Source organism: Syngnathus scovelli, chromosome 15 (genome assembly GCF_024217435.2).
Source record: "Syngnathus scovelli strain Florida chromosome 15, RoL_Ssco_1.2, whole genome shotgun sequence".
Taxonomy (NCBI): domain Eukaryota; kingdom Metazoa; phylum Chordata; class Actinopteri; order Syngnathiformes; family Syngnathidae; genus Syngnathus; species Syngnathus scovelli.
The window spans coordinates 5,860,434-5,872,956 of NC_090861.1; the positions used below are offsets into that span (position 1 = coordinate 5,860,434).

At 46.4% G+C, this 12,523-nt stretch overlaps 1 protein-coding gene across 1 annotated transcript in view; it reads left to right on the forward strand.

Moving 5' to 3' along the window:
- The window catches only part of zbtb16a (zinc finger and BTB domain containing 16a), a 66,718-nt gene that overhangs the window by 47,040 nt on the left and 7,155 nt on the right, over positions 1-12,523 (forward strand). The window contains exons 5-6 of the mRNA XM_049741998.1: positions 8,206-8,376; positions 11,897-12,067. Of these exons, the coding sequence (XP_049597955.1) occupies positions 8,206-8,376; positions 11,897-12,067 (342 nt within the window). The remainder of the gene's footprint in view (positions 1-8,205; positions 8,377-11,896; positions 12,068-12,523) is intronic.

Below are 12,523 nucleotides of genomic sequence, written 5' to 3' on the forward strand. Positions count from 1 at the left end.
CCCTCGGGGGCCCAAAGCCTTTGTGGTCACAAGGCCGGGATTACACTTTAACCTCCATCACCGCCAGCCTGCAGCCACCCGCCTCCCCCCCCCCGCCCCTGAGGTCAGGTGAATGGCCAGGAATCCTAAACACGCTGCTGAAGAAGAGGAAGAAGAAGAGAGAAAGTCTGTTTTTAAAATGGCTGCGTTTCATTTGGACGCCGCTTTGGGGCTTTTGTGCTTTATTGATTATTGATCGGGGGAGGGGGCGGGGGGTGCTCCTACCTACCTACTTTAATGTACGACTTAAGAAAGAGCTTCCCAAATTGCTTTTATTTGGTTGACATTGTTCTATATGATCACAATGAAGTTTCATTAAAGCAGTAAGTCTTGCAAACTTGATTCTATATAGCTATATCCATTGCAGGCATACGTAATTTAAAGATTTTGATTGAAAAGTTTAAACTTCTTTCTTCAAAATAATGAATTGAGGCATCGCTAAAAATGTATTTATTTATGTTTTTCACGCTTGACTGGGGTTGAAATCTTCCACATTGTAATTTACTTCTCGGGCCATCAGTTAAGCAACTGTCTGTCTGTTTGCGTTGCGCTGTCGTAAAGAGCTAACTTATTTCTAAAGGACTTTTTCTACGCCCATAAAAAAGTCAACCATTCTTTTGCTCGTAATCTTCAGGGCAAATGTTAAAATTTTCAGATAAGGCCAACACGCTAGTAAAAACACAAGGACTCCTTTGACAAGGACCCGTCAGGCGCTATAAATCTTTGCTACTGCTAAGGGGGGGGGGAAATGAGTAAGTTGCAAACTTTGGCTGTTCAGTTAGCATTGCTAAATGGGCTGGTTTGTTAGTTAGTACACTCAAGCAACATTTGATGATACTTGGAGCTTAATTCCAAACATTTTATGATGCCCAAAATGAAAATAGTAGCTATGTCTTGTGCTAGGTTTGAACAACACTAGGCCTTACATGCTAATGTCTGCATCTGGAGAATGTTTTTATTTTTACCACCGATTGTTTCTTTGCCAGGTGTACATAAGGAATGGTCACGGCGGCCGCCCGAGAAAAAGCCGATTTATTGCGTCTCGTCTGGGTCGTGGAGCTAGCGGTCCCTCACTCCCACGCTAAGCTATAATTTGCCAAGCTCCGTCCCCGGAGAAATATGGCCCCGAGACAGAGAAAGGCTTTGAGGAACTCGCAGTCAGTTACTTGGAGTTTCCACATTTAGTATGTTTTTTTATTTATTTATTTGTACTACAGATAAGTGACAATTGATTGAATTTATTAAGAATGAAAACAAAAGTACAAAGTACTAGCTGCCCATGTTGGATGTGTGCCTTAAAGGGGCGTGGCCGAGTGAGTAACATCTTAATCTGGACCAGGCTCGTGTCGGTGTGGGCGCTTAGCAATGAGTTTTTTTTGTTTGTTTTTTTAAGGTGCTGCTATATATCCTGGCATTCCTTCCTGGTACTATTCCCATACTGGAATGTGCATTTAAAAAAAAAAAAAAATTGTCGCCCCCAAGCCCTTTTGCCTCAAACACCTGACCCTGTAAACTACTTTCTAATCTCCATTCTCAGCCATTAAGCGCGTGCGAGGCGGCCAACATTGTGTCTGTTATAGCATATAAGAGGCTTTTTTTTCTTCCCCCACTGCTTCCCCCCCCCTTTCCCTGTCCTCCCCTCCCATGTGAACTGCCTGTCAACTCCTGCTCAAGAGGTCATGTGAGGACTCCCGTCTCCGCGGTGCCCCCAGCTGGTCGGAGGCAGCACTGTCACACAGCTGTGTATCACATGCTCCCCACCCCGTCCCCAAATGTGTGTGTTTGTGGGTGGGTGTGTGTCGCGGCGCCGCTCGCTCTTTACTCAGAGTTGACTTTATGGGCTCGTTGAGCGCGGGTGGGCACTATCGTGGCCGTTATATGATTATCTGGCGCTAATCCACGTGGTTGGAAGAGTCCTGCAGGAGCAATTGAGCGCAGTCTTATCTGCATTTTTTGCCAATTTTTCGGGCCGGCGAGCTTAAACGTGACTGGCTTTATTTGAACTCATCATTTAGGCTGGATTTAAAGTGCAGGGCTAAGTGCATCCATTCCAATTTGAGCTTTTTCCACGTTGCTTTCCAATGACTCACAAGAGCTACACCTTTTTTCTGCCCAAACGACTGGACATTCTACAAGTGACGATTTGCAATATGACCGCATTTTCTTTTTTTTTTCCCCCATTCATATTTATTCATTCATTTTTATATTTGACATCTGTTAGTGAGCATTTCCTCTTTTTGATTTCCTAAAGCCTATTTTGATGGACACGCCGGTGAGGTCGATAATAATAAATGAAAAGCTTTTGTTTTTTTCTTCTTCTTTTTCCCGGAGCCGCACAGTCGTCCACCATTTTGGCTCCAAGGTCACAGCTGGCTGATCCGGGCTTTATTGCCTCCATTGAGCAGCCGCTAATGAAACGGCCTTTAAGGCTAATGTTGTTGACTGCAAACGTACGTAAACACCACACATCATCGAATGTGAGCTTTTATGGAGGCGCCGGATGCACCTGAATGCCTCTTTCATAACTCAGAGATCACGTTTCATCCCGCGCTGACTTTTTTTTTTATGACTCATCGAGCAGATGTTGCGCAGGGATGAAAAGACTTTGGATGCTCATTGCTCTGTCTTCATTAGCTCCAGCCGAAAGAGGTCTGAAGAGAATATGTCTCGCATTTCCCTTTGCATACTGAGCGCTGTTCCTGATATTTTGAATCCTCAATTGGGCCACATGCGGCAAAATCAATGTTAATCCAGATTACAACTCTTTTTTCCTCATGAATTTAGCACTTTTTTTTCCAATCACTTCGTCTTCAATGTTCCTTGTGGTTTCCTCTCGTAAGGCGACTTGAGAAGCATAGCGTGGCCTTTTGTAGCTGATTTTATTTTTTTGGATTACTTTGAAAGTACACTCGGATGGCTCCTCCTTCTGCTGTCTTTAACAGCCCTCATCCTTTTTTTGTTCCCAAGACCCCCAACAGCCCCCCACCCCCGTCCATTGAAGGAACAAAAAAAAAAAAAAAAAAAAAAACAAGCACCCATCCTGTCCGGCGTGTCAGTGTCGGACAGTACAGCGAGCGAGGTGCTAAAAGCCTTTTGTCCACCAGGAAAGACTAAGTCAGCGGCTTCAGTGATATGGGGGGGGGGTCAGGGCTCATTTTCTATGTGTGTGTGTGTGTGTACAGGTCGAAGGAGCAAAGAGCCCGTGACTAATGTGAGTTGCGCCCCACACTCACCATACACCCCTGTTTTTTTTTTTCCTTTTTACACTGTCCAGATGGCCAGTGAGGAGAATCAATGCTAGGAAGGCCAGGACAGATTTTGGATTTCTTTACAGGGCGTTGGGGTAAAGGTGGAGGTTATCCGTGGTCGATGGCTGCCGCTCACTAAGCCTTAGATTTATATATACAAAGCAATGAATAGAAAAGGCTAGGAATCATGAAAAGGGACACACGCTGGCCCCTCAACTCATTACTGGTGACAGAGTGTATTATTGAAACCTTGACTTTTATTTTTTAAAACCACGCTGAAATGGTAAATGACATTAATGGCTGATTCCAACAAGTCCAGAGTAAGCAACCCCACCGCGTCTTATTTGTGTACAAGCCATTGAACAAGTCAATTTGCTGTAATCTGTTACCTTAAATGTGCACTCAGTGGCCGTAGCACTCAAGCATCAAATACAGAAAATATGAGCGTTATGTTTGATTTCGGTTTTTTTATCTTGAAATATGCCACTCTTATAAGTCATTCGATTGCGGGCAGTGGGCGGCTTTTTGATGAATAAAAGATAAGAAACGGCGGCGCAGGAAACAAACAAAACGTGCGTGGCGGCAAATTTGTGTCGGAGCCAAGTCCAGACAGAGAGGCCTCTCTGTTCCCCCGCTCGCTATGAATCTGCCCTATCTCATTCCCCGCCGCTAATTCCAATTTAATTGCCAGTAGCCCGAAGCCTCCTCAATAGGAGTAACAAATGGTTTGATTCTGTAGACTTCATCAGAGCGCATTTTAAATGCGACACAGTAACCTGGCGCGAATGCCAATGAAGCCTGGCGAGGAGCTCCTCTGTTTACTAATTATCCTTTTTCTTACTCCCAGCCACACTGCACAAGTTGTCTGATTAAATCGGATTTGTGGGGATTGGAAGGTGTGGAGGGCGGAAGAGAGGAGATGGGGGGGTTACAGCGGCGATGTTGGCCGGCGGCTGGCTTGATGGGATGGATTGGACAACGAGCGTGCTCCGTCTTTGTAAATGATCTGCGATTGGGCGGCGAGAGTCTAGGGCGGCCATGTCGCAGTGAATCATGTTAAAAGACCTCCGCCGCCGCCGTTGCTCACGCTGACGTTAATTCCTAGCATGCATCCTTTATGATTTTTACAGTCTGCGTCGCGGCGGCGGCAGTGGGACACACACAAACACGGGCCGCAATTTATACCCACTGCAGTACAGCATGGCTCCAAGGCGGGAATGTATTTAACTGCAGCTGTGTGTCATTAACATAGATGTACCTATGTAATTTACAATGGACATTGTAAGCGTTGGAGCGCCGCGACCGAACTTGACCATCGGGAACAAATGACAGTCGACAATTCAAATCGCTGCGACGGGAAAATTGCTAGCTAGCGCCCGCGCCGCCTTTGCTTACTTTTCACCGACCCAGAAAAACACGGATTGTCACGCAAGAAGCGATTTCCCTTTCCCTGACAATTCAAAGGAAAGGCCAGAGATAAAGAATGATCCCTGGGTAATGGTGTATTTTATCAACAGAGAGTCTCCACGCTTGGCTTTTTAGACACAGTATAGAAAAATGGTGTCAAAGATCAAATTTGATTGTGAAATGACGGAAGCGCTGGCCATGTGCCCACTTTTCTATAAGAAGGCAAGGCTCCAGTCAGATGGCGTGATCGCGCAAATAAAAAAGACGAGCTGTCAAGCCAATGGCCGGTGGAGCCGCCATATGGCCGTGATGACATTATCTGCGGGTAATTAATATGGCATCTCGCCTGGCATCTGGCGACATTAATCTCGATGTGCGTCTTCCGGCGTCGGCACTCAATCCGAGCATCGGCGCTCAATCCGACCGCCCTCGCCTTTCACCAGCCACCGGCCGATGTTGAGTTATCGCCAGCTGATGAAAAGCTCCACACTTTTCTTGGATTTCCCGCGCGAATGGCTGCAGAGACTCACCCGAGCGATTGTGTTGAAATTGTGTTGTATATAAAACATGCAGGGGACTGTGTGTGTGTGTGTGTGTGTGTGTGTGTGTGTTTATTGTTGTTTACAATGCTACTTAGCGGGGATTACGGCTTTTTCTTTAAGTAGCTGTTAAACACAGATCACATTTACTTCAGCAATAAAATGTCCAATTAGATTGCTTTTCACTAATTTATGCTGCACGCTGTCCACATTCCAGCTTATTTAAAAGTAATCATGTCTTATACTGCCCATGATTAGCATACAATTAATTGCTGCATTTGGAAATGCATTTTTTTGCCAGCATTTATCTTGTCGTTATCTATAAACCGCCCGGCGTCATACTGTGAGCGACTTTGCATATTTGAATTCCCTCAAGTAATAAGTAGGAAAGTAGTACTATTACAACTATTTGGAAGTGAAAAAGGTTTTCATCAAAAATGTCAATTGTTTGCCCAAAATCAAGCTGCTTGTACAGTGCATTCATAAATAATGACGTAATAGATGATCCATCCATACGTGTCGGTCGGGTCCTAGCAAAGTGCAGCGTCATATCGATCACTATTGATGAGCGAGCCGAGCGGTCACTGAGGCCCGTGCTAATGACCTGTGATTGAACACCTTGTGCTGAGGTCCCGCAACTGGCCGCCTCATTAACTTTGGCAGCTCTCCGGTTCGACTGGCTGCATTGCGGCTCCGACCGAACCGCAGAACGCCGCCGGACGGCTGTCTGTGATTTTACCTCCGACAGGCTGAGCTTCATGTTAATGGTGGATTGAAAAGCATAAAGGGTCAGCTCCTGTTCATTATTTGAGTTTTTTTGCTACAGCTAAAGCAAGAAAAGTAGTGATGTGCGGCAATAATACCATATAATAATATATATAATATCTAAATACCATCTTTTGACAAGTGGGGCCACATAGAACATATTACGTAATGTCCCCAAAAAATTTGACTTGACTTCCCCTTTAATCAGACAGCGATGTCATACGTTTCATATTTTAGCGCCGCTAGTCGCTGTTAGCCGGTCCGCCCGCTGTCACCTCCCATTGGGGAGTATTCTTCTCCATTACCCCCCTCCCCCCTTCCTCCCCCCACTTAAATAACAGCAGCCCTGCCACTCCGCTCAGCGCCATTAAGGATGCGCCGGCACCGCCGTGGCCAGGCAGGGGCCTGCCCAGGCTTCTTTATAAATAGATGCGCTAGACAGAGCGAGAGGCTGGTTAGGGGAGCTAAATTATTCCAAAACAGCCAAACAGGACTGAGGCGAAAACACACACACACACACACACACACACACACACACACACAGCAGCAAGCGCCACCTTCAGTGCTTCCTCTCAGGTGTCACTTCAGGCTGACTCAATTTTACACTGTAATGGACCTTCTGGGTCAACTACTTTTCTCCCGCCTTTTCTTCTTTTATCTCTTCACGGCTCTCTTCATCTATCAGAGGCACACACACTCGCCGCGTCGCCGACAGTATAGTCTGTAGTACTTAATTTTCTCTAATCAAGGTGTGCATTGCAGTTGCGCCAACTCTTCTTTACGCCGATGTATTTCAAGCCAAAATGGGCGGAGGGTTTTTTTTGTTTTAAAACCTCGCAGTTGTGCAAGAGCGACTTTACGCTATTGTAAACTCGCATCTGATAATCCTATAATGAACATGCAACCTTTTTTTTTTTTGATGACGCCCATAAAAGGAAAAATCAATGTCATAAAAGTCTTGTTTATGAGACGTTTTCCTGCTCAAGTGATCAGAGTATTTTAATTGCGGTGGTCTTGCTCTCGGTGCAGTGTGTTGATATCCAGTAGCGGAATGTCGGCCATATTTGTTGAGGTACGTCCGCCATGTTTTTGGTTCGTGTTACGTTTTAGCCGTCATATTTGGGAAGACTGTTTAAGTATATCCATCACATTTGTGGAGTGCCTTTTAGCTCTAGCTAATGTGTATTAACGCATGTTAGCATAAAGCTAGCTAACGTTGGTATCACAAAATCTTACCAAAGTCATTCAAAATCTTACCAAAGTCTTCATTAGCTCTAGCTAATGTGTATTAACGCATGTTAGCATAAAGCTAGCTAACTTTAGTATCACAAAATCTTACCAAAGTCATTCAAAATCTTACCAAAGTCTTCATTAGCTCTAGCGAATGTGTATTAACGCATGTTAGCATAAAGCTAGCTAACTTTAGTATCACAAACTCTTGCGGTTTAGTTGAACATTATAAACAAATTAATTCTCTTGGTTTTGTGGCTTATTTTGCGGCCGGCTTTGCTGTGTTCCAATTGACGTAATAAAAAGTGACGTGGCCCCCCCCAGCCTCCATCCGCGAGACAGTAATCGATCCAACAAGGAGCCCGATGTTGGCCCCTTTTGCCTGCTGCCGCGCTGCTTATGAACATGAGGCGGCATGGCGCTCCTGATAGATTTTTAAATTAGTGTCAGCTTGGCCCCAAAGATGCATTATTGACTGATTAAATAGAAAGCGGCTTTCAAACACTGCCAAGTCCTTCCCTCGAGTTTCAACCGGGCCAGGTAATTGAAAAAGTGTAAAGACAAGTGTGTTCAAGCGTCTTTGCGATGTGTTGTGTTTGTCGTCTCGCAGCCGTGTGCTCTTTATCTCAGCTGGAGAAGAGAGAAACAGTCGAGAGAGGATTGAAGTATTGCGTGGAAGATCTTTATCCCAGCATGCTCAATGCGTTGCCAGTGAAGTGTTTTGTTTTTTCCTGGCCTAAGTACAGCGCAGTACACAGTCCGGCTGCAAAAATGCTCCATTCAGGCGTCATAATACACAACCAGGAATCGTCACAAATGAGCTTTTCCCTCTTCAAGCGAAGGCCAGTGTCATCAAGTGAAAAGAAAAAACATTTTGCGCTGGTATCAAGATACTACGCTATCTATTCAAGGCCCAATGGAACAAATTTCAGGTGTTGATGAAAAAAAGGGACTAATGGCTATTTATGTGTGTGCAGGCTCCGACATGGCCATCTTCTGCCTGCTGTGCGGCAAACGTTTCCAGACGCAGACGGCGTTACAGCAGCACATGGAGGTCCACGCCGGCGTGCGTAGCTACATCTGCAGCGAATGCAACCGAACCTTCCCCAGCCACACGGCGCTCAAGCGCCACCTGCGCTCGCATACAGGTCAGTGAAGGCACCGCGCAGGCAATTTGAAACGCTTCGTTATTTTGGATTCTCTCATACGTCGGCGATTAACAACAATTTTGAGACGGCCTTGTAGGTGCGGAATATGCGGATTCGTTGTACACAAATAAGATCAACACGCACCGTAACCTTTATGGCCGTGTGCATCCTCGTGAGAGAAGCGAGACGGGACTAAAAATAGTTTACAGTAAGTAGAAAGCCGTGTTTTATTTGGGATGGGCGCTTGCTGAGCGGAGCGGGCGCTCCTCCATTCATCTTCATTCAGGTCAGCAGTCAAATCGGTTCTGCGGCGATGGTGACTTATTTTATTCATTTGCGCGGCGCTGGAGTGCGCTGAGACCACAGCGGGATGTTAATGCATTGTTGACACGTGGCCAAATGGACGGATATGAACACATGGAAATGAATTCCATTCCAGTGGTGGCGGGTGAGCGGATGGATGCCCCCCCGCGCCCACCTGCTCCGCCTCCCTCGCTCTCTCCTTCCCCCGCCTCAGCAGCTTGTCTGCGACCTTAAATAACAGTCTCACTGTCACGGCTGATTTAGCTCACCAGCGCTCCGGATAAATATTTGAAAGGAAAAGGCGGTGAGATGTGAGCAGTCGGCCTCCGTTTGCGAGTCGGACCAATCGGATGAGTTGGGGGGGGGGGGTGATGCTGTACAGTACCTGCCCGCCCAGTCGACGCGAATGTCGCTAGGAATGGTTGGTCGGGTGTTAAATCACAAATGAGAGCGTCGCTTAAATATGACTTTATGTTCGGGGAGGAGGAAACGGGGATTAGGAAATGGGAAATGGGACCTCCTCGTTTACCCCCGACGGGAAATGAATGCGCCGTTCCCTGCATCATCTTATGCACGGTTTGAAGGGGAAGAAGAAGAAGAAAATTATAATTTATTACAATCAAACATCAGGAGGTGAAAAATCCTCACGCGTCAATTGAAATGCATTGGGGGGAAAAACCGCAATATATCACAATGGGATTTGACGAGAATGTTCATCTCTTGACTTAATGTGACAAATCGAACAAAGACTTGTTTTTTTGTTTGTTCGTTTATTTGCGGGACGCGTGCTTCATTTACCTGTCTGCCGCCGCCTTATCTCGGCAACGCAGCCCAGAGCCGCCACACTGGAGCTGCGTCAAAGACGTGCAATTTAATGGTGTTTATTTCAGCATCTTAATCTGACCATCTTTATTCTCCTCCAACCACCTGCACGCTCTGCAGCGCGCACACACACACACACACATATACACACACGTGGCTTTATTTGCTCTTTTTGTAGGTTTACTGCATGTATGCACAGTGCATTAAAGGTTCAAGTGCATGCGCTCAATTATACAGTGTTGGCAGCTGTGCCTTCTCTTAAAACACACACACACACTCACACACACTCGGCAGCAGACCTTCATTAATATTCCATTGTTGTTCACTGTCTGTGCCCAAGTGTGTGTATGTGTATGAGACAATTTGCCGGGGGTTTTTTTGTGTTCGCAGCTGTATTTGAGTGAGCAAATAAAATTGGCTGTGGCCGTGCGTCCTTGATTTAAAACCTATAGAATGAACACACAAACCAGCGCCCGCCCGCCCCCATTCAATGGTGCCCTCGGGCATCGCCACCCTCAGCACTCCTTTGGGGTGTCACATGAGTGTGCGTGTTGGCAAGGGGACGCAGGTGGCGATGCCCAGGGGCACCCAAGGGTCCAGTGGCCATGTGATGCGGTTCCACCTCACTGTGTTGGGCTCTTCTCATCTGTGGCCTCCCTGCTGCTGCTGCTGGAAGCAAAGAATCACTCTAATGTTCTCATTTTGCTTTCCAACGGCAGCGGGACAAATTAGCATTAGCATGAATGTCCACGTCTGATTATGGATGTATTACATAAGATTCACTTATTTCCATTTGATTTTATACTTGGAGTCCAGACATTTAAAAAAAAAATCTTTCACATTCTTTTGTTTGCTTTTTGGTGTGTGCGTTGCGTGAAGTATGATTTGTCCGCCGAACCCAGACGGAATGCTCGTTATTGTCCTCACGTACTTATCTCTTCTGGTACACGATATCCGCTTGTAAGTAATCACGGCTTTCAAATGCGGCGGCACACTAAATCACAGTTGTTGTTGTTTTTTTTAAAAGAATCCAAAAGTGAGTTTTTCAAGCGTGTCCTGATAAAGTTTACAGACATAACAAACGAAAACAAATAGCGATTAAAGTCAGAGAGAATAGCGCTCGGGTCAGCGGCTCCCCGCTGCGTTTGCTGGAAATGAGATTTTCTATCGGATAGGAAACGATGAAGTCACACCTTATGAATGATAGCGGCGTCCAAAACACACACACTCTATTTCTGGTTATTGCTTTGAACAGAAAAACAACAAGACAGTCTTGCTATACAATATGTTAGCATACCAACTGCAACTATCTTAGCGATTTTAGCTAACTTGTTCAAATTGGATTCATTCTGTACTTGATGTTTTTTCTGTGGGCTATAATGACCTTTGCCTAGCATAGCATCTGCTAAAATGTTAGCATTTCCTCATTTTTCTACCTGTCCTACCTTTCAATTCAACAGTATCTGAGTTTAGTATCGTCTCTAGTGAGCATACTCTTTGCTCTGCTCTGGGTGGGGATTTATTCATGAAAATGTTACAGGATGGAATTAGGCGTCAACAAACCAATGAGCTTTGCCGTCTCTCGTATTAGCATCCCGCTCACTTGCTGCGATCAGACGGCCTAATTAAAGGCGGCTGAATGCCAGGCGCATTGTTATTCTGCCGGCGTGGCGTGGCACGGTGCGGCGCGGTGCAGCCGCCGGGCTCATTGATGGATGGCCATCTCCTCCGTGGCGGCGACGCCCCTCGGCGTACAGCAGGAGGCGCTGATAACTTCATGCGGACAAATAAGGAGTGTCACATTTATTGATCCTCAACGCACACACACGCCGCCCCCATCCCTTCCCCCCCTCCATCTCTCACACGCTCGTCACATTACAGGCAAGCTCGTTGCTTTGAAAGCGTCGTCTCCCGTGACAAGTGCGGCGCAGCCTGAATGTGATCAGCATTTAAAGTGCGTCTTTCATCCGGCTGACTGTCTACGCGCAACAGCATGCCGTCTGCGTACAATAAGACCTTAAATAACGTAACGCACGGGGTGGGTGAGATTGTCTCTTAGCAGCGGGCATAACGAGAAATGCAATTTATTCGGCGGCACGTCGCCGCTCGGACAGGCAGGTAATGAAAGGCATAGGTCATTGATGGAGATGTAAAGCTGCAGCGTTGCTGTGAAATGCATTCAGAAATAGCTACTGGAGAATGTGACAGGAGGTGCTTGTACAGTGGCTATCAAAAGTCTACACACCCCTGTTGAGAGGCCGGTTTTGGATGCAAATTTGCCCCAATGTGTCACATTTTGTCATGTTAAGAAGACTTTTTTTGACGGTTTTCTATTGTTGGGGCATCTGCGTTTTGTGAGTTGATGTAACGTGCTTCGTACCTGACCACTTTGCAGCCGGGGACCACCCGTACGAATGCGAGTTCTGCGGGAGCTGTTTCCGCGACGAGAGCACGCTGAAGGGCCACAAGCGCATCCACACGGGGGAGAAGCCCTACGAATGTAATGGCTGCGGCAAGAAGTTCAGCCTCAAGCACCAGCTGGAGACCCACTACCGCGTGCACACAGGTAAACACACGCCAATCACTTGTATTGTTTACATTTGGGCTGGGCATTTGGCAAACCGAGTCGATGCCAAGCTCGTGCCGGTTGAGAGGATTCTGCCCTCTATTCCCCTACTAAATGGAAATCCAGAACAAGTTAGCAGATATGAAGTAGCACAGCATACCGAAAGGTGTTTCTCAGATTGATCACGTTGATCATTTGAAGCCCAGTTGACCAACAGCTCGACTTTATTTGTGGACGCTTTTGTTCACGTCGGAACTGTTGCTAACCAAAAGAGCAGCACCTCGCGAAGCACACAAACAGACTTTCGGGAGTAGAAATGATGGAGAAGCGTGCCGCAATATTAATTTGGTCCCTAAAACTTCTTTTAATCCGGCACCTCTATCTGGATGTCATTAGACGATGCGTGCGTCCCTACTGCTGAGTGGGAATGAGCTTTTCCGCTAATGCATTCATTGT